This window comes from Puntigrus tetrazona, chromosome 7, assembly GCF_018831695.1.
Source record: "Puntigrus tetrazona isolate hp1 chromosome 7, ASM1883169v1, whole genome shotgun sequence".
Lineage (NCBI taxonomy): Eukaryota > Metazoa > Chordata > Actinopteri > Cypriniformes > Cyprinidae > Puntigrus > Puntigrus tetrazona.
The window spans coordinates 27539763-27564531 of NC_056705.1; the positions used below are offsets into that span (position 1 = coordinate 27539763).

Below are 24769 nucleotides of genomic sequence, written 5' to 3' on the forward strand. Positions count from 1 at the left end.
GGAACTGAACGATAAGCACACTATTTAGCATTTTAAAACAGCTTTTCCACAACATCATTAAAATGGGACTGGAGAGGAAACACAATGAAAAGCTTTTCCAGTGTTTTAAAGGAGACCTACGATGCCCTATTTTACAATATGTAATATGAGTCTCGGGTGTCCCCAGAACGTGTCTATAAAGTTCCAGCTCAAAATACCCCACGGATCATATAATTTTGGAAGCAGAAAGAGTGGTAGAAGAAATATGCTGTTTTCAAGCATGTATCTTTAAATGCAAATGAGCCCCTGTCCCCGCCCCCTTTTTCAGAATAGGACTGTGCCTTTACAGCTCATGCTCTGCTAAAAACATCTGTTTGGTCTTGATCATCACGTCTATCACACTGGAATCATCAGCTTTATAAACCATATTAGTTTAAACTTCTGATATACAGTTGTCTGAGTGCACACAAACAGAAAGTGGCTGTCACACGGCAAGAAAAAGTTCTTTTCATGCACTTCAAAACATCACCTATAATTTTATGCAATACAATGAAAGCACACACATACAAACACATCTTTCCCCTGGATAAAAAAAAAACGTTGCTGTGAGGCATCTGTAGCACATCCTCTGAGGCAAAGTAGGCCGAGGTCACCTCCTGACATAACCCTCATTAGTGTGACCGCAAAGTAAGTCAGAGAGCTTTTCTTTTCATGTCTGAAAATGTCAGAGACGACTTCATTAGTTCAGGAAGGGCCAGGCAGGGGCCGTGGAGTTCTCTGCGAGGAGCATGTTCTCAAATGCCAGGCTTCTGTTTTGTGCGTGCCACGACCTAACACACAACACCGCCTCTCCCAGGGAGTAGACATGAACACACACACACACACTGCATACTGCACACCTAACTTTAGACATGCTGCACACACAAATAAAACCTGACGCGCTCACCCTGGGCTCTGATTGCACACATGCATATTCTTTCGTATACCGTGTCCCAGCAAGCGCACACGCTGACAGGAAGTAGCCGAACCCCCCTGCTTTTTTACATACAGCCATGCATGCTCTTCCACACACTGACAGCTGCACACCGGCTCCACGCTATGCAAATGCCAACCAACGTGGGGTTCGCTGGAGGCTGAGGAAAGAGAAGAAGGAGGAAAACAACAGAGTGACAGGTGACCTCCCGTTGACTGTCTAAAATTATGCTAATAAAGTCATTATTGTTTATTTATTCTGTCAAGACCGTGGTGAGGAGGGTACTCCAGGAGAAACACAGCATCCAATGAGGGGGAGACTATCCAATGAGATGAACTGCACTGAAGTTTTAAATGGGATAAATCAATGTGGAATCATGGGAAATTACACCATAGAGAAGATTAGTCATGACTTTGGTACTCTGATGCGTAAAAAAACAGCAGGTTGCAGTCTCGCTCTTTTGCCTCCGTCGTTCACGAAATCTCAGCTACTTTGACGGAGGCGTGCAACATCTGAAGCTGTTTTTTACTATAAGCATATAATTTTCTCCCCCTACCTCCTCCCCAAGCCAATCATGTCAAGTTGCCATGACAACAGCCCCTGTGAGAAGCTAAAATAAGCAGGAGATACAATAGAACGGGTTACAGGGTGACCTTCAGAGAAACACGACTAACTATCAGTCATGGAGGCGGCTTTACTCCAACTCTATGTTGGGATCCGACAGCACCCGTTTGTTTTCTAAATTATACAGCCTGGTGAGGAAAGTAAAGTAAGACAATGAGACACACAAAAGCGTGCATCCACAATCAGACTCCCATAAGGCTTAGGTCTATTTCCTGCTGAGAAGCAATTTCCCCCGCAGTCCAAACACTATAAGCGAGCAGGGGGGTCTGGGGACGGCATGTGGACCGGATGACTGTATAGCCCACTCTCACATCCAATTACAATGAGGAACCAATCAGCTCATCTAAATTAGTACTGCCCCACAATCCACCAGGAGTTAATGAGCCATTAACCATTTAATGAAATCCATATGATGCTGAATGGACACTGAGAGGAAATTACGTTGACTGGGTCAAAAGTTGAGGTGACTTTTATGTTAAAGCTCACTGAATTTATAAAGCAAATTGGCAACATCAGCAGCTTCTTTAGCCCATCTTGTCATTTTCTTTTTCAAATTAATACCACAGTAGCAGTTTGACAGACTCAATTATTCACTCTATAAAGCAAAGAACATCTGCTGACTTTCAGATAATGTTACTAACACATAGGTATGTGACTGCCATATTGCCAAATTGTGACGGCTAAAAAAGTCTTTTTATCAGTACTTATCTTTTTTCCCCCAGAAAACATCCTTACAACCATAGCTGTAATATATGCTCTATATGGAAACACAAAAATTATATCCGGGGAACATCCAACTGCTCTCTAGAAATGTTTTCTAAATTGCGAACAAATTCCAAAGATGACTTTGAAAGCATCGGTAAGAATGCACTGAAAACTATGAACACAATAATACATTGCATATTATGCCACTGTTTTTCCAACCAAAACGCATTGTTCAAAATGCACCGCATTACAGCTGCATAATTTATTTTTTTAAAGATTTTATATCGGCCCTGGCATGAGCCAATCAGCAAGGCTGTATCCATTTACAAACTTTCCTTGTCTCAAATTGCATTAAATATGTGAACAGAGTAAACAAACCAAATTTCCAGAATCTTTGATAATAATCTTATTTATGAATGCGGTTAATTCTTAGTGAATTTCTCCCCAATATTTGACTTTGAATAAACATATGGAAGGAGCTTTACATATCATGAGCCGTGTAAGATGTCACAAACGTGTCACTTTCAGCAAAATACATACCCAATTAGAGTATCAGAGATAAAGAGCTGACAGCAACACTCACTGTGCATGATTTAAACCGGATAATGAACAATTAGAGATAACCTTAACTGATCTCCTACTAATCAATGTCCAGTCTAACAGTGGTAGTGTGCTGCTGTGAACCATTAGGCAACTACTGAAGACGGGGAAAAGAATTGTGGGTAATCCTTTCATATACTCAAACAATCCCCTGACAGCAGTTCAGCAGCACAGTGACAGCTGCCTGTTCATACTCAAAAGGCTCTTTCATGTTTTGTTGCTGTATAGCAAGCACCTCGGCATAATTAGGACAGAAATGGTACTAACTTTCACTTGCAGAAAGAGCTGACACAAAAATAAACATATAGAATAAGCTTTGTGAGTAACCTAAATATATTTAAGTATTCAGACTCACCCATTACAGTGTAAATGTAACTGACAGATTTGGTACGAACAGCCATATTCACAACTTTCAGTTCCATTACAGTTCAATGCAGAGCGACAGACTGCTTTACTTTAGTCATCTTATGCAGTACGCTGAAAGAACAACCCATTCTTACCTTCATCAACACAGACTCGCTGAGTTTCTCCCGGTTTACAATTTTTATGGCAACTTTCTGACATGTGACACAGTGGATTCCCAGCTTCACGAGGCCTGGAGCGAAAGGAAAAAAGAGAGAAGAGAGAAAAGAAATTCTGTCAACAAGCATAAAAAGTACATCAACCAAAAAGCACTTAGATGATAAAAGGCTGGTCCCAGCGTGAGTTTCATTTCGGCAAAATGAGAATTCTCCCGCTTAAGCCCCCCGGTATCCATAATGTGACACCCAGGGGCACTTTTCATGTCACAAAGTAAATGTCAGAGAACATACATAAACACAAACAAGGCCAGATCAGCGTTGGATCCCCCTCAATGGCTTTTTGTCATATCGACGATAAAAGACTGTCACTATGCTCAAAGGTTGACACGGGCACGTATATATATCAGCAAGCATATTTGGCTAAATGCCACGTCCGTCCATGCCGTTATCACCCCCATACATTTTTCAGCATGCCTCTGCATATCAAACTGTTGATTTCCCTGAAGGTTTACCCAGGGGGCAGAGGGGATATAAAGACCTGACAGGTCCCTGGATCTCTTTTATATGTATGTCGTTAAAGTCCGAATGGCATCTCGCGCCACTTTCACGACGTGTCATTGATGTTGTATCACAGGAGAGGACGCAACGCAGATGCAATCTACACTCTCACGCCGGGCTCGAAGGCGCAGAGGAGAGTGTCCGGGGACCCAATGAATATTTCATCTTGCCGTAATTGCCTTGCGCTGAGATGAACACACTGACATGTGTAAAATGCCATACGGCGGCTAATGCAATTGTGAGGTGAGTCACCAAGAGAACTTTCTAGGAAGGCAAATTCTTGCATTCAAAAGGATCGTGCTTTTGCCTAAAAACTAAGAAAGAAACGTCAAACCTGATGTAAAGATGCTTACTTTGTCACTAGAATAGGAAGCTTTTACACCAGTGTCCAGAATGTAGATTACGTATTATATAAGTAATTGTAATTATTAATGTTGACTAGTAGAATTTACATTAAAGCCTGTTTTTGTGGGAGGCAACTGCATGCTGTATTTTTTACATAGATTACACAAGCAAACAGGATCGGTGGGAACAGACTGGAGTCTTTCTGGGTTGCCAATTATAAGTCAAAATGATTTCATCTGAAAACGCTGGAGCTCTCATGTCAAAAAGCACTCCAAATTTCTATTAATTCCAAGAAAAATGATCAATCTCTCTAATCATTAAAGCGAAACTCTCTCGGCTGCAAAGGAAACCATGGAAACTTACAAGAGCACAACTAATCAAAGCTAGGCTAAAGTTAGGCTAGCACGCTTCAGTCAGAGTTCTTTGCAAAAAAAAAAACATAAACATGGATGAGTCAACGACATTCGAGTCTCTCGAGCAAGTAAACAAGAAGTGTTCTTGTCATTTGCGGAGAAAAACAACACTTGCCCATAAGAGATTTCTCAACTAACACTTGACACACAACTCAAAAAAGATGTTAGGTTACTAAGTTGCGAAGGAGGCGTGTGTGAATAAAATGTCTGCAAGCAATGGGAAGAGCAGAAACAAAAACGCAAAAAATAACAACAGGGTTGATTGAGTTTAAGTGGTACTTGAGCTCACCAAAAGTTTATATTTAGCATTAAAGCGTTTATTCATATATGAACAACTGCAATATACTCTTTAGAAATAATGCTTTCAATAGAGGGTTTTTGAAGCAAAAATAACCGATTAGGTAACAGTTCTTAAAAGAACCATTATTATTCTTAGCCTTCAGAACATTTAAACAACCTGAAGCAACTATAAAGAGTATTATGTGCATTTAAAAGCTTCTATGGCTATAAATGAAAATATAGCAAAAATAACCTTTGAATTTACAGCATCTGTACCTTAAATGCTACTAAATAAAAGTCAACATATTCAGAATAATACGTCCAGAGTATCATCCAAAATAATCTATTTACTCCTTACATAGCAGTAAACTGAAAAAGCACACTTTGATTCGCTAACACGCACAAAGCAGCATGATATCATGTTCTCGTGGTTGCACAGTGGAACTGCATCCCCAGAGGCTCAGCGTGTGTCCTCAGAGGCTTCCCTCATCCTCCCGCCGCAGGGCCTCAACAGATCAATAAGTGGGAGTTCATCAGTTAGAGTGAAGTGCCTGCTGGTGACCTTCAGTAATAACGTGCATCAGTAATCACCAGGACTTCTCCCATCAACCACAACCCTGTGTCAGATCTTCTCTGTTGTACACGCAAACACACACAGAGAAGGGTCGCATACCTATTTCTCACATACTCTCTCCCTTCACTATAATGACAACGTTCAACCACACAAAGATGCAGTAAAGTTTCTTATTAACTACTGTGTGTCTCTACTACAAAAAAGAAATCCCATGTTAGGCATTGAGATCCATTTATTTTGCCAGGACTCTTTTCTTTTCTTATCAAAGAGCATGTAGCATGAGATTTGGCACTAAAGTTGAGCACACAATAGAAAACCACGGCTCTTGCCAAGGCCCTGTAGTCCCACTCAGATCTATTTTTGATTAATGTAGCAGCATCAGGGCTCCAGCAGAAAAACTCCATAATTATACAATGACTGAAACAAATGGAGTCAGTTTGAGGCTAAATGGAAAAGGTTACTTATGCTTATTTATTATGCATGTTGCTGATGCAGGTATTATATACGTGAGTGGCTTATAAAAGTCAATCCGAATGTTAACCACACTTTGTCAATAGTCTGTAAGTTGACTGTCGACGCATGAAAAACAACAATGACCTACATTCACCATTAATAATTTGATAAAAACATGTTTGAGAGCATTATTTGTTCTTTAAAGTGGCCACTAAAACCCACATTTCAAATGCAAACACTTTTCATGTACATCCACCGATGTACAGTTTGGTTCATTTGGAACTAGTTCTCAAAGAGATTCTAAGAGACCATTGAGTGATATTCAATATTGTATTGCTGTTCCATGCATTAATTCACTGACCTACAAAAAAACAGAATTGACAGTGGTATTTACAAGCTCACTGGATCATTAAAATTGTTCAGCAAGAACAATTATACAAAAAAGAAAAGAAAATAAACCACAACATATACCAAAAAATAGAACAAACTGAAAAATAAATCAGTGCACTATTGACATATAAATATATTTGCACAAATATTTTTTTTAAATATATACAAATGTGTGTGTATTTAGATATACATAATAAATATGCACAGAACACACACACATGTAATGTATGAATGCGTTTAATCACGATTCATCGTTTTGCAGCCCTACAAATAACTGTTCGCAATAACATACATGCTAATATTTCAAACCACTGACCCTCCACATCCCCATTCACCCAATGAATGCTGACTCCAAACGTAGCCAGTCAAAAGTGTCTGACAGTGATGCAGGGCAGGTGTGAAACGCAGGGATCCGATGAGCGCTTGTGTTCTCTGACAGGCTGTTTAGAGCAGGTCAGCAGGAGTGTCTTCAGCGGTGATGAGAGCTTACCACTGAAAACAATAACACAAACTGCTCTAAGCCAGAAGCTCATAAACCCTAGGAGTCAGGCATCATCTTTTATGTTTATTTTATTTTCCTCATCTCCGTCACTGTTTGCACTGTAAAAAATCCTTCAATTAGTGCTTTTATAGCTTCTGCCTGTGGGGAACGGTGGTCTTGAGATCACCACCCACACTTTCACCACTGCTCTTCCTTCAGTCTTGTAAATACCAGCGCTCTGCTTTTATTTAAAGGCTGTTTTTAGCATTTGCAACTGAGGCTCCACTGAGCAGCTGGATGGAGATAAATGAGTCACTTTGCATTTCAAATCACTAACTGTTCGTGCGGGTTCCAGCGGTCCAGATCATACATAGGTCTCTTTTTTTAGAGCGCTTATCACCTGGAACCTGCTGACAGACACTCAGATACTCAAACCTACAAAATTTAGTTTAACCTCAGTTGGTCACAACTGTAAATGATTGTGCAAAGATTCCTACAAGTGATTGGCAGGAAAAATGGAAGTAATACTCCTCGCTGTCACACTTGGGAAGGACATGAGAGTTTCATTTATATAGATTTGTTGTGGCAAAGGTAAAAATTAAATTTGTAAAATTGTTTGGGTCTGAAAAATCAGAACGCTTCCAGTTGGGAGCAATTTTGCATTAAATGTGAAAGAAGTATCTCTGTTGCTTAGATACTCGCAGCAGAGAAAATGTAACACCATACACTTCACATAAAACTTTTCTCTCTTTTTCATTCCTATAAATTATATATACATTTCAAATAAAATCTTTTGAACATATGAACCATCAAATAATGCTAAAATATTTCACAGTTTCCACAAAAAAGGATCATATGACACTAGACTGGAGTAATGGGAGATTTCCTGCTTATTTCCTCAGTATAAAAAAATAGAAGTCAATAAAAAGTCCCCAAATGTGTGTGTGTGGGGGGCTTGATGTGTGTGTGTGTGTGTGTGTGTGTGTGTGTGTGTGTGTGTGTTTTCCAGGTGACTGGCTGTTAAAGCCATTTGGAAATTTCTCAGTGTGCCATCTGTGCCTGTCAAAAGCATGATTGATGATCCTAAAATCTGAATATGAATCATATATACATAAAGTATGGAAATCAAGTTGGTTATATTAGTAGTGAAAAGTTACTTTAAATAGTAGTCCGTTTGGGATATTGGGAAAAGTGTGAGACACAAGGGAACTATCCCCACGAGGCATTCAATAAGCAAGGGATCGCTCTCCTTCTCCTATGTGACTCTTATTTGTGAGCATGTAATGTAGATTGTTGCATTTATCAAGCGTCACTGAAACAATCTCGGATGCTATCTGCTAATTGCAAACGCACAGGATTTCTAAAGAAGTCCCCTTAGGCATACAGACTGAAGCCCACTCCCTCCCAGTCGCATCCGTCATGCTGTACTCTGAGCAGCCAGTAGCGATTATGACCCGAATGTCGACCCACCATGAAGGTGGTAAAGGGGCAAAATGAAGTGAATGTCAACAGTGTCAGAACACTAACACAGATTCAATTAGCAGACATATTTAAACAAAGCTGCCTACAAAAAAATAAACACTACAAGCAACTTTAACCCTGTTAAAAATATAACATTTTACGGTTAATCAGGAGAGAATTACAATACAGAGCAAGGGTTCCAGTTTCAGTAGCAAAAACGTCTGAGTTCGATACAAGTTAAGCTTAATGTGGAATAATGTTGAATACCACGTAGTGAATGTCAACTCAGCCCCCATTTTCCTAAAAGGATAGTTTACCTTTAGTTGCTGGTCCATTGATTTCCATAGCATGGAAAAAAAACATAATGCAAGTCAGTGGAGAACAACTGAACGTAAACTATCCCTTTAAGGGATGAAAACGCAAAGTTAGTGTTTTCATGTGGCCTGTATGGAATGACACTAATACAGTCAGCAACCTTTTTTTGCCATAAAGTGCCACAAAATTGTTTAGGATCTAGATGAAAATGTACAGGTGTGAGTTTGGTTGTCACACCCGTAAATAACCAAACTGTGTGTGAACGTAACCGTATTAAGGACAACCGCATTCTGTTGCAGTGTGAACTTGTCCTAGGACCCTTGAAACAGTCAATATCTTATTAATATACATGCTAATAAGCAACTACCTAATACTGAGAATTGGTCCCTATAGTAAAGAGTTGCCACTTAATCTTAGCAATAACTTCTTCTGCTTTGAAAGCCAAGAGTAACGCATTCAGCAGAACTGTCATTTGCTCAGACTCACATCACAACCAAAGCAAAACAGACCCCGGGCACTGCTGATGTGCATGCATAGAGCTTTTAGTGGTTTCTTTAGCCAACTCCAGTTTTTATGTATGCTATAGGGAATGCATATAACGCATATGACGCAAATTTCTTCATCAGCATAGTACACACATACCATATATGTGTGCATGCACCTGCAGGTTCTTTCACACTAATTAGTGTGTTCACAGTGACAACACTGCCCATGCCAACTGCCTCACAGCCAAAGCTGTTTCGCTGTTTTAAAAAAAAAATTTTATTGGTGATACACAAGGATGAAACTTAGCAGTGTGCATTTGTTTAGCACCTGAGTTTGTACACGCAATCAAACGGAGCATACTTTGAAAGGCTATGTGTTCCAACTGTACACATAAGCTAAGCTTTCGCATCAAAACTGAAGTGTACTTTGGGTTTGTGAGATGTGCACCTGCAGGTTAATAGTACTTATGGCTCCTAATGTAAAAACCTGCGTGACTGAGTAATGATTAGCTCAAAATGTAGATCGACTTGAAAATCCAGATGAAAAACATACACTTTCCTCTTTATTGTTCACATAACAGTGATTACCCCCTTCTCTGCCAGTGTAGGTTGCCAACTCTTGCAAAATTCGATAGTTATGCAAATATTTTTGATAACAAAATGAGAAGTGCGTATGCAAAATGGGTCTGTGAGGTGAGAAGTACAGAGGTGAATGGGACAGTCGTAGTACAGCACAAAAATGCTTAATAGACAGTCACTCAATTTTCTGTCAAGCATTTTCATTTTCTCCCCTACAGGCCAAAATAAATCAATGGACTTATTTCGGGCCCACGTCCAAAACCAGTCCCATAGCTTGTACACAGGATCCCTGGAAGGGGGAAGGATTGGACAGCAGACATGTCTCCAGCTGCCCCTCCCTGAAGCACATGCTCCATGAGCATCTTGGGTCCGATTCAAATAAAAGGGCTGTGTGCCAACGGCATTAAACATGTGTTTATTGCTCTTAATGAAAGCCGAGGGAAGCCAAATAAATCCTCAAAGGCTAAGCTGCTAGTGCTGCCTCCTGGTGGGCTGTGAAAGTGACCAAGGCATCCCAGAGAACTGGACAGGAGGCGCTGACGGATAAAACAATGGACAAAAAAATGTTACGTTGATCCTTTCCCTAATCCAATCTAATCAAACCTAAGAGCAAAACCCAATGCCAAGTCCCAAAACCCAATTGTTAAATTGGCAGTGGCCTACCAAAGCACATAAAACACAATTCAGAAGTGCTGTGGGGGGTAGAAGGGAGGGTTTAGGGTGGTTTTGTGGGGGGTTGCATTATAGCGGTCACTATTGTAGGAGGCTGTTGACATCTCTCTCAAGCACTGGCTGATTCAAGTGCTGCGTCAGTGACGGCTCGCTCATTACCCCACTGCCTACTGTATATTAACAGTCATGCGTGGGGATTTCTGCCTCTCAACACATCATCTGCTCGCTCTCTCACACTCCCGCTCATCTCACGTTCTTTCTTTTGATCCCCTCTCCTCTTTATTCTTTACAGATAAAGCAGCCTCCACAATGAGTCGGTACGGTTCGGATAAAGACAACAGAGGAGAAAGGTTGAGGAGAAAGCCACGGTCCAGTTTTTATACAAAAGGCACTGCGATGAAAACAATACTGCCGCTGATTATGTATGACTGCAGTCCTACAAAGACTAGCATCTGTATGTCATGAAAAGGATAATTCACCCAAAGAAATTCTGTCATAATTTATTATCACCTTGTCGTTCCTGTACGAAATCCTCCTAGAGAACAAAAAATAAGTAGTTTTGAATGTTTTGTTCATAAAAAAAAGGCATTGGCCCTATTGACGTTCACTGTATTGACAAAAACAGACATTTAACATTCTAAACAATTGAAAATATAACAGTAAAATGGCAGAAGTTTCCTTTTTGCAAAAATTTCCAAAATATGAACATATGATTTTTTTTAATTTACTGATGCAGGCTTCTTTTATGACATGTGACATACCATTAAAATAATTATGCGCATTTGTGTATGGTGATTGAGGACTGCGAGGGGGTTATTAACGTCATTCACTTATTTCCGCTGAAGAGCTATTGACCCGCTCTGCTCGTCTTTCTTATTTACTGTTATGACAGCTCGATGTCACTCCTCCTCCCTCGAACTCAGCCAATCATGCCATCCCACTGAAGCGGTTACAGCCAATGGGCTATTGATTAACTGTCTTTGTTACTTCTCAGACGAGATTTGGAACCCTGCGACTGACATCACCTCAGCAGAGGAGGATGAACAGCAGCAACAAAGATTTGTGTTTTACATATAATTTAGCTAATGCATTTATCATGCAAATAGGTTTAAATCTGTCTTGAAAGTGTTTCAAGGAGTTAATTAAGTGCCATCTAAATAAAAGGTACAAGTGGGAACACTTTTCAATAGAGTTCATATTATTTAGATTAATCTAAATTTATGGTAATTTATCAGGGAGGAACTGAGACAAAAAAAGAAAAGCAAACTAATTTACCAATATATATTTGTTTCTTAAAAAGAAAAAGAAAAAATTTTAATCAGTTGTTTTAAAAGCTAAATCAGGCATCACAATGTTATAAATGTGCAGAATGTAAAATAGTAAACAATTATTATTATTATTATTAGTAGTAGTAGTAGTAGTAGTAGTAGTAGACTTTTGAGAACACTTTAGAATAGGGAACACCTATTCACTATTAACTACGACTTTTCATCAGTAAATTCCTTATGTGCTTCTTATTGATAGTTAGTTGTTATCTTTAGCTATTGGGTAGGATTAGGGATATAGAGTAAGGTCATGTATAGGCTATCAGCACTGCTATTGCTCTCCTTACAACTAGAACTAGTCAATTAACAGACACACACCTGGAACTCAATGAAACTCATAACAAATTATTATTAACTAATAACAAAACGAGAACATCAATGGGCATACACATGGGGAGCAAAACACAGGGCAAGGGAACACAAGTCTAACATTTGCATTAATAAGTGCTTAATTCGTACAAATAAATGATAATACGCAACGAGGTAAGAGACTCTAATTTATTAACGTTAGCTCTATAAAATAATGAAATACTGTAATCAATATCAACAGTATTTTTTTACAGTGTTTATCTAGATCAGTGGTTCCCAACCTTTTTTCCAGGGGTCCACATTAGTCTACATCCCTAATCCTACCAAAAACCTACAGTAAATAAACAACTACCTACTCACTATTAATATGCAGCGAGATATGAATTTATTGAGTGAAAAATTATCGAACTCGTAGTAAATAGAGAGAAAGTGTTCCCTTTTCTAAAGTGTTACCAATTAAGCTTATACACCGAGTTGCACATTTTCAAAGAAGAACCATTGATCCTGCCACAGTGCTCTCTAGAGTGGAGAGTAATCTTTTAAAAACGGTACAACTGTTTATCAGTCTTTATAGGCACATGAAAAAATCCCTACAATGCAAGCAGCCCAACAGATGCTGTGCAGCATATTTTTTTTGCTGCAGTCTCAGATCTGCGCCTGGGCATGAGGCCAGCGTTTACAGACCCCATCAGACCAGTGACACGACCTCTGCTTTCCTCCTCTCCTGCATCGTTTATCAATCAGGGCCTGCAAAGGTGCGCTCCGGTACTAGCGCGCAGAAGTAGAACGGAAAGGGGGAAAGTAATCTTATAGAGATGCCTTTTAGAGTCATGAGTATTCACACAGCATCGCAAGAGGGGAAAGATGAGGACGGAGAAGCCTGTTACACAGCACATTCACGTATTGAGTATTCCACTGAGACGGCAAAAACAGACAGACATGTACCAAGACCAGCCCTCTCTCTCTCACGTCTTCTGTTCACACTCCGGTGTCTTATTTTTCCTTGTATTCTTAACCTTTTGCCAGTCCCTTTGGGATGTGTGTATGTGAGTGTGTGAGTGGGTGGCAGTAGATTAGTTCAGCAGGAGTGTAAGGGCACGAGGTTACGGGGGTTACAGAGTTAATACCTCTGTGTTCTGGGGTTTCTCTGTGATTCTCATTTCTCACTTAGGGACTCAAATAAAGAGTCACTTAAAACAAAGAGTGGAATGGCAAAGAAAGAGACTGAGAGAGATTGAGTAAGAAAAGATGCGAGGGAGGGGACAGAGATAGTGGGGGAAAAAAATAGTCAGAACAAAGTCTCTCGCTCAAGTAGAGGCGTCTGTTCCTATTAAGTAGAGACTGTGTGGAGAAATGTCAATGAATGCTGACAGAGCAAGACCCTGAGCGCTGTTTTAAGAGGAGTGTGGCCTCCGGGCGGATAAATAAACTGGAAGTTTCATGATCTTCAACTTCTTCAAGTCACCCAAGTTCAAGTAGGTTCATCCTAAATTCCCTCTTGTGTAAAACAGGAACGAGGGAAATCTGAGAAATGCACTGGTCGTTTTTTTCCTGTGCATTATATATTAGCTTTCTGAAGTTTTATTATTGCTTTATTATATCATCTGAATATTTATTGGAAAGATTTTTTAAGACTAATTTGATTATCGAATTCAAATCACTGTCTCAATAACTAATTTGAGGCAGCTGAGGACAGTTCACTCAAAAATGTAAATTCTGTCATCATTTACTCCCAAACCTGACTTTAGTTCTTCAGTGAAATGCCAAATAATATACTTTGAGAAATGTCTGTTCTTTTTCCATATTAAGACAATTATCATCAAAGCTATTTGATTAAACTAATATCTTCTTTCACAGTATGTTCCACAGAAAGATACAGGTTTGGTGAGAAATCCCAGTCTACTTTTATCATAGTGTAATAGGGCTCTACATTCCTTTTAGCTACAATGACAAGAAATTACCATTATTGTACGTTACAAGTAATGTCACAGTGATTTTGTAAAATGATGAATGTTTTCAGGATTTGTAAACCGCAAAACTGTCTAAACGATAACACAAATCAGACTCAGTCTCCTGTATTTGTAATAACAGAGCAATCAAAAAATGGCATATTCAGCGAAGCGTGACAGAAGACTTGACAAGAAAAAAACACGTTGCTAAAAACAAAAAAACAAAAATCAAACTACATTTGCATTCTATTAGCATTTTTATATTACTGCCGATCAAGTGAATAGCATCAACATCATAACGGGAGCACTGACTTGTTTTTAAAGAGCCAATCACTTATCTTACTAAGAAAAAAAAATACATCTCAAAGAAAATCTAGAAGTCTGACATCCACCCGTTAGAGGCCGCCTGACGAAGACTTGTATCCGCTTCATCTTCTCCAACATAGCAGCACCCCACCAGGGCAAAAGGAGACACTGAGCGGCCCCATTCATTATTAATCAGCTAATTAAAGGAGGTTCACTCCCCCTATCACACAGCAGATGATGAATGGAGAGGGAAGGACTGGAAAGCAGGACAAGTCCCATGGGGAAGAGAGAAGAAAGTGAGAGAGACCAAATGAGGGAAGTTAGTGTGAGATGCATCTGAGATATGAAGGGGACCCTGAGTAAACAAACAGTTACTTCTCATTTCAAACACTGAATCCTTATGAGGAAGAATATTAAAAAGACAAGTGGGCAAGAACCACACTGATTTTTGGACTTTAGTCCCTGAATATATATGAATTTAAAAAAATACAATTAAAGTTTTCAAAGAAAACATGGTGCAGCGGAGAGTCTTGGCAATAATGTTATGCACCAAAATATTTATTTTAAGAATACTACAAGCTGATTGTCTTGACTGCACATATAAATCATCAGTTTATTGAATATTTTTCTACATTCTGTAAAACATGCACCCATTCATCTATTTCAAATAATATTCAGCAAAGAATCCTGAAATATGTATTACTGTTTTCACAGAAATATTAAGCTTCAAAGTTTTTAACATTGACATTAATAATGTTTTTTTGTTCCCCCATCCCCATATCAGCTATATTAGAATGATTTCTGAATTTAACTTTGCCATTACACAAATAAATAATATTCAAAAATATACTGAATACTCTAATAAACAGAGAACCATATACATTGACCCTAAATGAATACTTTGGTATAGTAGTATAATACCACACTGCAGCCCGATATGTATGTACACTGTACCATGGTAGCACCACATTACTTTCTTATAAGGGAACTTTTCTGACAAATGTGCGTTTTTACATTTTCACTGCCTGTGCAAAATTTGGCAAACACTGCACATAATCTTGAAACTCCAGCACTATTCCAAGATTTCTTACAATATATGGCCATTTGTAATTTACAGCAACATTGCAGTGTGTTTGTCTGCAATTCCGCCATCATGCAGACTTTTCCCAGAGGTCCTGAAGAACTGCACATCTCCTCTTTAATTACGAGCCTTTTATATAACACACACACACACACACACACACACACACACACACACACACAGCGCACACACATACAAGCACACACACACACACACTGCTCAACCTGCTTCCTCAACTTAAAAACTAATTAAGCCACAGGAGGGAGCATGCTCCAGTTTTTTCCTCCTCAGCCATGTGATTAGAGAAAGAGCGAAAGAGTCCTGGCATCTGAAGAAGAGGAAGAGAGAGGAGGAAGCAGAGACTGTGCCCTGACACAGACGGATCATGCTTTGAAATGCATAAAAAAAACATGTTTTTTTTGTGTGTGTTTGTCTGAGAGGATAGCGTCCTATATTACGCCCTGATAATGACCCTCAACGCATCAAAAAGCTGTAACGACTGTAAAAGAAAACAAATTCAGAATGGAATTAGGCCACAACCTTAATTTCCATTGAATGCGCATTTCCACACGCTCCCATTTTTTTTTCCAGCTATACCTTCCTTTTCCATACCACACCATTAATTACTTAGCAAACGGCGCTGAGTCAGCTTCATACCTACCTTCATGCCTGCAGGAACCGCATGGCTAAGAGACTAGTCAAACCAGTGCCAGTCAAGTTAATTGAAACCGAGGGCATCCGAGTCGACTGATATAATGACTCGTTTATAGCGCCTTTAAATATTTAAGGACTACATTAACAGAGAAGATAATGTCAATGTATTTTCTAGACAGACAGAGCTGTAGTATCCTATGGGTTGAACGTGACCGGCAGACTGCCAATGCTCAGTATCCTCCACAGACTTCCCATCGTGCCTGTTTCCTCTGATCTCCACATCCAATGGGGTCTTAAATTAGAGAAAGACTCAACATTCTTCATTTACCCTTCTAATTATCTCCAAACAGCTGTCCTCGGATTGCGAAATACCAAAAATGTACATCCACACGAGCATGCATTTACAAATAAACACATTTTGCAATTCAAAAAGACGCTGTGGATTTTTCAAGGCATCTGAGTGGAGATACTGTAGGTTTGTGAAGAGATATTCATATCATCACGCACGTAAGCTTGTGTTTGAAGCTATTACACCAAAGAGGTGCTATTTTACAATACATTAGCCCAACTGTATACCTCTCAGACGAGTGCTGACCAGGGTGCCATTAGCAGGAGACATTCCTATTGTCATTAAGCCTCAAACCGTAGATTTGCTAACTTTATGACAGATCTATTCAAATTAGAAATGCTTTCAGTAGCTTCAACAATGTCAGTAGCTTTATTGATGGGGAAAAGAGTAATTGCAAGGCTCCTTGTAATGGCATTTAATTGAGGAAAACATGCTCTTTTACATTGTGCAATATATATATATTCATTTTCATGCCATATATATACCATGGTATTTTCATATAATTTTCTATGTAAGGGCACTGACATAAAATCTAATGTTATGGCAAAATATATTATTTACAGTACTTACTGATAAATAAGCTGATAATAACTGATAATATAAACTAAACTAAAGAGGGGTCGATAGCACTTCATTTTACAGTCCTGTTCTTTATGTACATGCTGGGAACTTATTACAGATAATTACCATAACTAGGAAATAACTAGGTACTAACCTCAAACCTACCCTTAAACCGAACCATACCTTATATTTCCAGTACTTTCTCAGGTAAATACGCTAAGTTCACTTTAAGTATATATTAATACACATACTGTAAAATAAAGTGCAGCCAAGTAGTCTGTACATTTAATAATGAGTTTAAGAGGAAATCAGCACAAGACAGAAGGTGGGAAAGAGACAGAGCGTAAGTAAGTGGCAGCTGTATTGAGAATTCATGGGGCAGTCATTCGTATCAATGCCAATTACACCTGCACAACAAATTCATATGCAACCAACTGGCCATCGCCGTACATACGCTCAATACTTCATGCTTTATCTAGCCAGAAAATCCCCATTAACTCCAAGCAGATCCTGAAGTTGAACATTTAGCTTCTGTCCACTGCATCCATTAAACACATCGAGTGAGTGGGCCATTGTGATTGATTTGATTAAAAAAACACGTCTGGTACACATACTGAGCTCACAAAATGCATATTACAAGGAACTAATAACTGAAATATGAAAATATGAATCTGGAAACACAACATGATCAATAAAATAGGACTATTTAGATTAACAAGAATAGTGAGACTGTGAGCAAAACGCAGATGCATGATGTATGGTGAGGTTTTAACCAGCAATTTTAGGCTGCGAACATTGTCAAATGCAATTATACGTTGTCTTGGGGGTCGTACTGTGACTACAACATAATAGGTGTGTAATAGTAAAGTCAGCACTGAATAAGATGTGCTGAGGTTTTGCTTGAGATGTAACAAGGTTCCCCTCCAGCAGGACTGCACTGTTCGCAGTAATAGGTCATCCTGAGGCTGTTAGGTCTCTGTCTCCCCCCAACTGAGAACCTGTCAGACATCTCAGCCGGCAAACCCAAAATACCAACACACACACACACACAAAACATATAAACACACTGAAGTGGACATGAATACCCAGGTAAACATGCCCACGATAACATAATAAAATGCAGCTGGAGATTTTACTTTATTAATCCATTATCATTAATGTCCCTGTGCACCATTTTCACACAGACATTATGTATCTTCAGCGCATTCTGAGGCCTCTGTTCATGTTCATGTTTTTTGGAGGGGGTGTGGCTTTGCAAAGTGACTATACTGCTTTCAAAGCTGCCTTGCTATCGCTAGCCTCTCAGAAACGGCCTACCTACATTTAAATACCACCACGAAACATTATCACCGAAGGCTGTTTAAATCTCTCTCAAAAGGTTGTCCACTTGTATGTCAGTTGTTTTTAAAACAACAAAGTCAACCCTCCTGTATAGAAAAAGAGCGGGAGAGATGCCCGAGGCCTTGCAGCTCTGGAATATTAGTTATGAGAATTTCCCATGTACAGTAAAGGACGTTCCTACTGTACTCCTGCTGTGAGGGGAATTCTGGGCTTCTGTTCTTATGTAAGCGGTCAAAGTCTGGAACACCTCATTACTCTCTATGCTCCGAGCGAGGACCCCTCCTCGAGGATCCCTGAAGTGGGCCAAAGCATCCATCATAGAGGCCCAGAACTGAGACAAGCTCAGAGGCTCACGGGGGCCGTCTCAGGAGACCGGGCATCATTCCCGAGGGGCTCGCAGGGAGATCCAAAACCCAGCATGGAGGATGAAACTGGCTTTTTTTGCCTGGATAGTACAAAGTGCGTTCATTTTACCTTTGGATTTTATTAATTTCTGAGGTATTTCTACAGTGTTACACATGGTGCTACTAAACGCATTTTAAACAAGTAAATTAAATTAAACAAAACTGTCCCAGTACAACTGATCATTGTTTAATGGCACAATAATTACATTCCCTCATTCATATTAATAAACTATCTGTTGGAAAATAAAGCATGCACGAACAGAACGCAATCGCACTGAGCTGTGACCACGTATGCACGAATTTCCTGTTCTTTCATCTTGGGATGACACTGAAACGGTTGCAAATACTACATCCCCCGCAGCAAAGACATGTAAAGTCAGAGAGTAACTGTGAGGCTAAGTGGTTTGGGAAATGGACCGCCGATAGGCCCAAGCTGCCTTAGTGCCCTTGAGCAAAGCACTCCAACTAAATTGCATCAATATATGTTCAATCACTCAAGTACAGAGTCCACAGAAAATGACTGTCAGTTCTAAATAATAGGGTGCCAGGGGAAAAAAAAACATCACATTTAAAAGCAGTCTTACATTATGTTTATCACATGTGAAGTTAAAATGTAACCTTTCTGCAAAGCATGGTCTTTTTTGCATTTTTGCTCAGACTAACGTAATGCCTGCAGTTTAAAAACAGCAGCTGGTCAGTAGATGAAATCATGCATATAACTCAGCGCAAGTGGGGACAAAATCAATATTGTATTATATTGTGTAATTTCGTAACTATATCAAATCAATATATACTGAAGCCAAGAAGCTACACATTCTACATACTGGTTATAAAATCTGTTACACAGCATAATGAAACTTTTCTTTTATTTAAAAGCAAGGGCTGCCAAATATAGCGTAATTTAATGTATCCCAAATGCACAGATTAAAATGCCCTGTCTGTATTCAAATCAATTCACTTTAGTTTTACAGCATTAACAGGAAGAGCCTTCAGGATAAGGATCACGCAGTTTACAAGCGGTGTCACGTAAAAGTCTTATTGCGTTACGATATATTGCAATACTTAGTGAATCACATCCCTAAAGTCAAGAATCAGAATGTAATGCATCTTTCACGGGATCCCTGGTGATTCCCACCCCCATAACTCTGTTCCAGTGCTGCATAACTTGGATCAGCGCAGAAATCCGTACGTGAGGCTTCAGAAAATAAATAGTCTCTTTTCACTCCTCCCTGTTTCTGTGCGTCTCTCTCTGCTGCTGTACTGGCAGGCTACAGAAGTGATATGTGAGAGCACTCGAAAAAACGAAAAACTGACTGAGAGGTTTTATTCCCTGCTGGCCGCCGGCATGGGCACTTTCTGTGCGGCAGCACTCTAAAAAAACAGAGAGAAAAAATGAAGGGGTAGAGTGCTGTCTGTTCACAGATATGCAAAATAAAACTGTGCAAGAGGGATCTGGATGGTAAAGTTTCCAGATGATTCATCTTTTCAGTTCAATTCTGAACGCATGCAGCCATGTCTGTTATTTTTTACAGTTCCTGATCCATATGACCTAAATGTGTTCTGTGCAGAAATACACAAAGGAATTTACACAGAGCTGTTAAGATTATCTAATTCTGTATCTGCTTCTTAATATGTGCCAAATCATTATGTGGTTATACTAACAAACTAAACATGCAAGAGGACAACAATTCAATTTATATCAGAGGAGCCCTGTTTACGCTCATGACTTTGTGTAAAGGTCAGTTTGTCTCTTAAAGATATCCCATAATTGTACCTTATTGTGTCGAGGTACAACAATGTTAATTCGGGTAGTAAAACATTTTGTGTGACCACCAAAAATTTAATGAATTTGTGAAACTATTCATTTATTTATTCACTTGAGTGTAAGAGTGAAAGTGTACAGAAAATACGATTCAAAAAAACGATCAAATTTAAACACAAATGCTGCAGTTCACAGTGAGCATGAATCCTCAGGCTGCACTGAATACTTCCACATTTTCAACCAGTTATGCATTCAGCCAAGTCACAGATTTCATGCTTTAGGTGAACCAATTCACAACAGGTTATGGAACCATTAAAACCAAATCACTGGCATGCGGTCATTACATAAAGTGTGACCATCTGTGACCCCATAAATCTACAAGAAGCCAAAAAAGCCATTGGTCAGTTATTCATAGACACTTCTCATAACTTATCTCATGTACTTAACTGGAAAAAAGAATAGATCTGACTTCAACACTTAATCATTGATTGCGCTACGGTGATAAATGGAAGGAGACAGCTTGAACTCAAGTGACTGACATGCCTTCAGTCCTTGGACAGCAGCCCAGATGTTCAGCACATCAATGAGAATCACAATTAACAACCGTTCAAGAACTCACAGATAATGATCTTTGTTGAAAGTCAACTTCTCATTTCGAACCCGTACGCCTTCCTAGCGCTCAGCCTGTCATGAGAGATTCCTATATGATTCACAGAGCTGCTAATTAGGAGTCAGTGAGTCTCATCTAAGATTCAAACTCCTTACCGTCAAGATTACTGACTGACCTGGGAACGGGAGAGATTAAGTAATATGGAGAAATGTAGATTGACTTAAGCTATTGATGATTAATTCATCACTGTGATGGCTTGGAGATGAAAGATGGGCTTTTGGATATGACTCAAGATTTCACATTTTTCATGTTTTCAGTAGGATAAATATTTAGCTGGTGACTGCATGGGAATGAGCTACACACAAAATGGGTTCAAAGCAGTAAAGTATCTCTTAAATATAAAGCTGACTAAAAGATGCTACCCTGCACGTCTTTTACTTTCCTTCAGTCTCTCTTTCTCTTCCTCCCTCTCTGTCTACTTCTCTTTCAGCTGATAGCACAATGGCATGACCCAAATAGACAGCAGCTCTCCTCTGATTGGCTGAGATTACTCAAAGAAGCTCCTTCACATCATCAGCTTTAATAATTCATTCATTTACGCACAGACTCCCCATTACCACAAGTCCTGCCTGATGAAACTCAAAAACTAACTTCCACTTCTCACGAAAAAGTCCTAGAGACATCTGCGTAGAGATAAATGCGTGCACAATGTAATACATAGTCATACATTGTATATCGCTGATCTCATTTAATTTTCAAAGAAATACAATATAGCAGCCAAACATTTCATTACACTTAGGCAGATACTAAGACATACAATATATCAAATGTATGCCTATTAAACACATGTACAGAGAAGTAAAAATAGTAATGAATATTCTACTGTATGTAGTAATATAGTGCATTTTTTAGTTATAAGTTATATGGGGTCAGTAATTTTTTGAAAATAATTAATACTTTTATTCCTTATTAAATTGATTAAAAGTGACAGTAAAGACATTTATATTATTCCTAATTTTAAATAAATGCTGTTGTCTTTCTGTTCATCAAAGACTTTCTGTTCTACAAAAAGTAAGCATCACAACTGTTTTCAAACACAGACGATTGTTGAATGTTGATTGAGCAGCAAATCAGCCTATTAAAATGACATCTGAAAAATCACATGACACTGAAATGACTGGAAAATTCAGCTTTACTGTCACCGGAATAAAATATATGTAAAATATATATATTTGTAAATCGTGCGATTTGTTTGGTTAAATACATGCCAAATAACGTGGAAGTGCATTATTAAAGCCGTTGGATTATTTCATCTTCTGATATATCTATTCCTACGCATTCCCACCTCTAGGCAGAATAAATGAATCTTTGTGTCCTTGTGTGTGTGTGTGTGTCACACAGTATCACACAGCAGTAACGGCTCTTTCCCACAGGCTAGCAGTGATGCTATCAGCTATCAGTCGCTCTCCAGCAGCGTACAGGCTAAGAAACCCACCTTAAACCCTCGCCCTGACAGACCCTCGCACTGGTGCGGGAGGGGGAGATGGAGCGAGGGGGAAGCTGTGAGGGGTGCGTGACTGACAGATCTGTGAATGAATGCATGAAGCAGTCACCTCATTTCCCTCCAACAGCGACATGCCTTTATCTGTTCAATTAGACAGCATGGTCAGTCTGAAGAGTGAGGCTGCAGACACGAGGAAAGAAATGGAAAAGGGAAAAGATGCAATAGGCTCTTTTCACTGACTGTTATGTCGTGTTTCCACAGTTAATAACATCATACATTTTGAAGTATATTTTATTTTAAGTCTATTTTCAAATGGTTATACAGTGCTCTAGTCTTAAGTGTCCCATTGATCCATTAAAAGTTGTTCTAATAAAATGATTTGCTGCTCAAGAAACATGTCTATTCAATACTGAAAACAGTTGTGCTGCTAAATTACAAGCAGCAGTAATTTAGTAACATTGTAAATTTAACACACCCCTGCTCAATAATGTAATAAAAATACACTTGATACTCTTTAATTAAAAGGTTTAACTGATCAACTAATTAGACCTAATAATGCCAGAATCGTGGACTCACTGTAACGTCTCTTATCATAGACTGAGGAACCATTACTTTGTTGCACACTTAAATTTTTAAAAAGCAGTCTAAATCACAAAATCATCTAAAAAGAACACAGTGTTATGTTGCAAAATTAATTTTTTTAATTTCAAATTGCAATACATTGTTTAACATGATGTTAGGCTCAATTTCAAGGTAAAAAAAAAAGTCATAAAAACCAAACCTTTTAGGAAACCCTGATTTATTTCTGTTCCTTGCTTCCCTGTAAAATACTCTCACACACACACAGATGGCACGTGTAATTTAGTCGCAGCCCCATGGACCCCAAGGGCATGCTTTACAATGCAGCTGTGGTGACACAGAGTGATACAGATGACAACAGAGTGTGTGCGTGTGTGTAGCTCTGTGGATTTCATTGATATAACATGCAGCGCTGCATGTCGACTGAGCTTAACCACCCTGAGTACGAGGCGTATACAAGAGCTCAGAGATCAATACAACACAGACAGACCGAAGAGAAGAGCTTTGATTAGGAGGATTCACTTACAGCCCTGATTCACTCCACGCTTCACACACACACACTGAAAATGACTAAAGCAATTTAACGCGACACATGCAACTGTGAGTTACACGGATCGTCTCTAACACACGGCGGGCAGGTAATCATGATCTTATATTACCGCAAATGATCTGTCCGATTTTACATGCTGCAGTAACATAAACATTTATGGTGCACACAGTATCGGTATTACCAGTCTAGACTATGGCTTTGAACTACTAGACATACCCCCACTGCACACACGCACACACACACACACACACACACACACACACACACACACACACACACACACACACTGTATAGGGCCAAGGTACCACTAGCCCACGGCGGTGTGTCATGTATTATAAATGCAGCATCTCTAAATGCCTCCGCTCTTCTCCCTCTCTTCCTCGTTCTCATTTCTCATCTTTCTAATACACAGAAATACATAAAAACTGCCACATGACCCAAATGCCCTTTGCTCCCATGAACCTCTCTGCCCCTGATTATCTTCACTCTATCTGAACAGAAAATGAGAGATAGAGAAAGATGAAAAAGCAGCTGAAAAGACTGAAATTTAAAAGGAAAATCCCCCCCTCTTCGTGCACCCACTCAGACAGGAGAAATGTCAAACTGAAATGCAGAAATGCTTTTTGTGTATTTTAACCGTGACACACGCTATATACATGTACACAGTGCCGTTCAAAAGTTTAAGGTCTGTAAGATTTTAGAAAGTTTTTGAAATAAGTCTCCTATGCTCACAAAGGCTGCATTTATTTCATTAAAACTACAGTAAAAACAGTAATATTGTGAAATATTATTTAAATGTAAAATAACTGTTCAGCATAACAAAAATACAATGCTGTCGTGAAATGATCTTACAATTTACAATATTATTACAATTTAATATATTTTTAAATGTAATTTATTCCTGTGATGGAATAGCTTGCTCTCCAGTCTTCAGTGTCACACGATCCTTCAAATATCACTCAAATATGCTGATTTTGTGCTCAATAAACATTTCTTATTATTATCAATGTTGATATTTTTCTGAAAACCATGATATATTTTTCGGAATTCTATAATGAAAATTTAACAATGTCAAAGC

General features: G+C 39.0%; 1 protein-coding gene across 7 annotated transcripts in view; it reads right to left on the bottom strand.

Moving 5' to 3' along the window:
* Positions 1-24769, bottom strand: part of brsk2b (BR serine/threonine kinase 2b) — a 110728-nt gene that overhangs the window by 49706 nt on the left and 36253 nt on the right. For all 7 annotated transcript variants that reach the window (XM_043245526.1, XM_043245525.1, XM_043245527.1 and 4 more), the window contains exon 2: positions 3382-3476. In XM_043245526.1, the coding sequence (XP_043101461.1) occupies positions 3382-3476 (95 nt within the window). The remainder of the gene's footprint in view (positions 1-3381; positions 3477-24769) is intronic.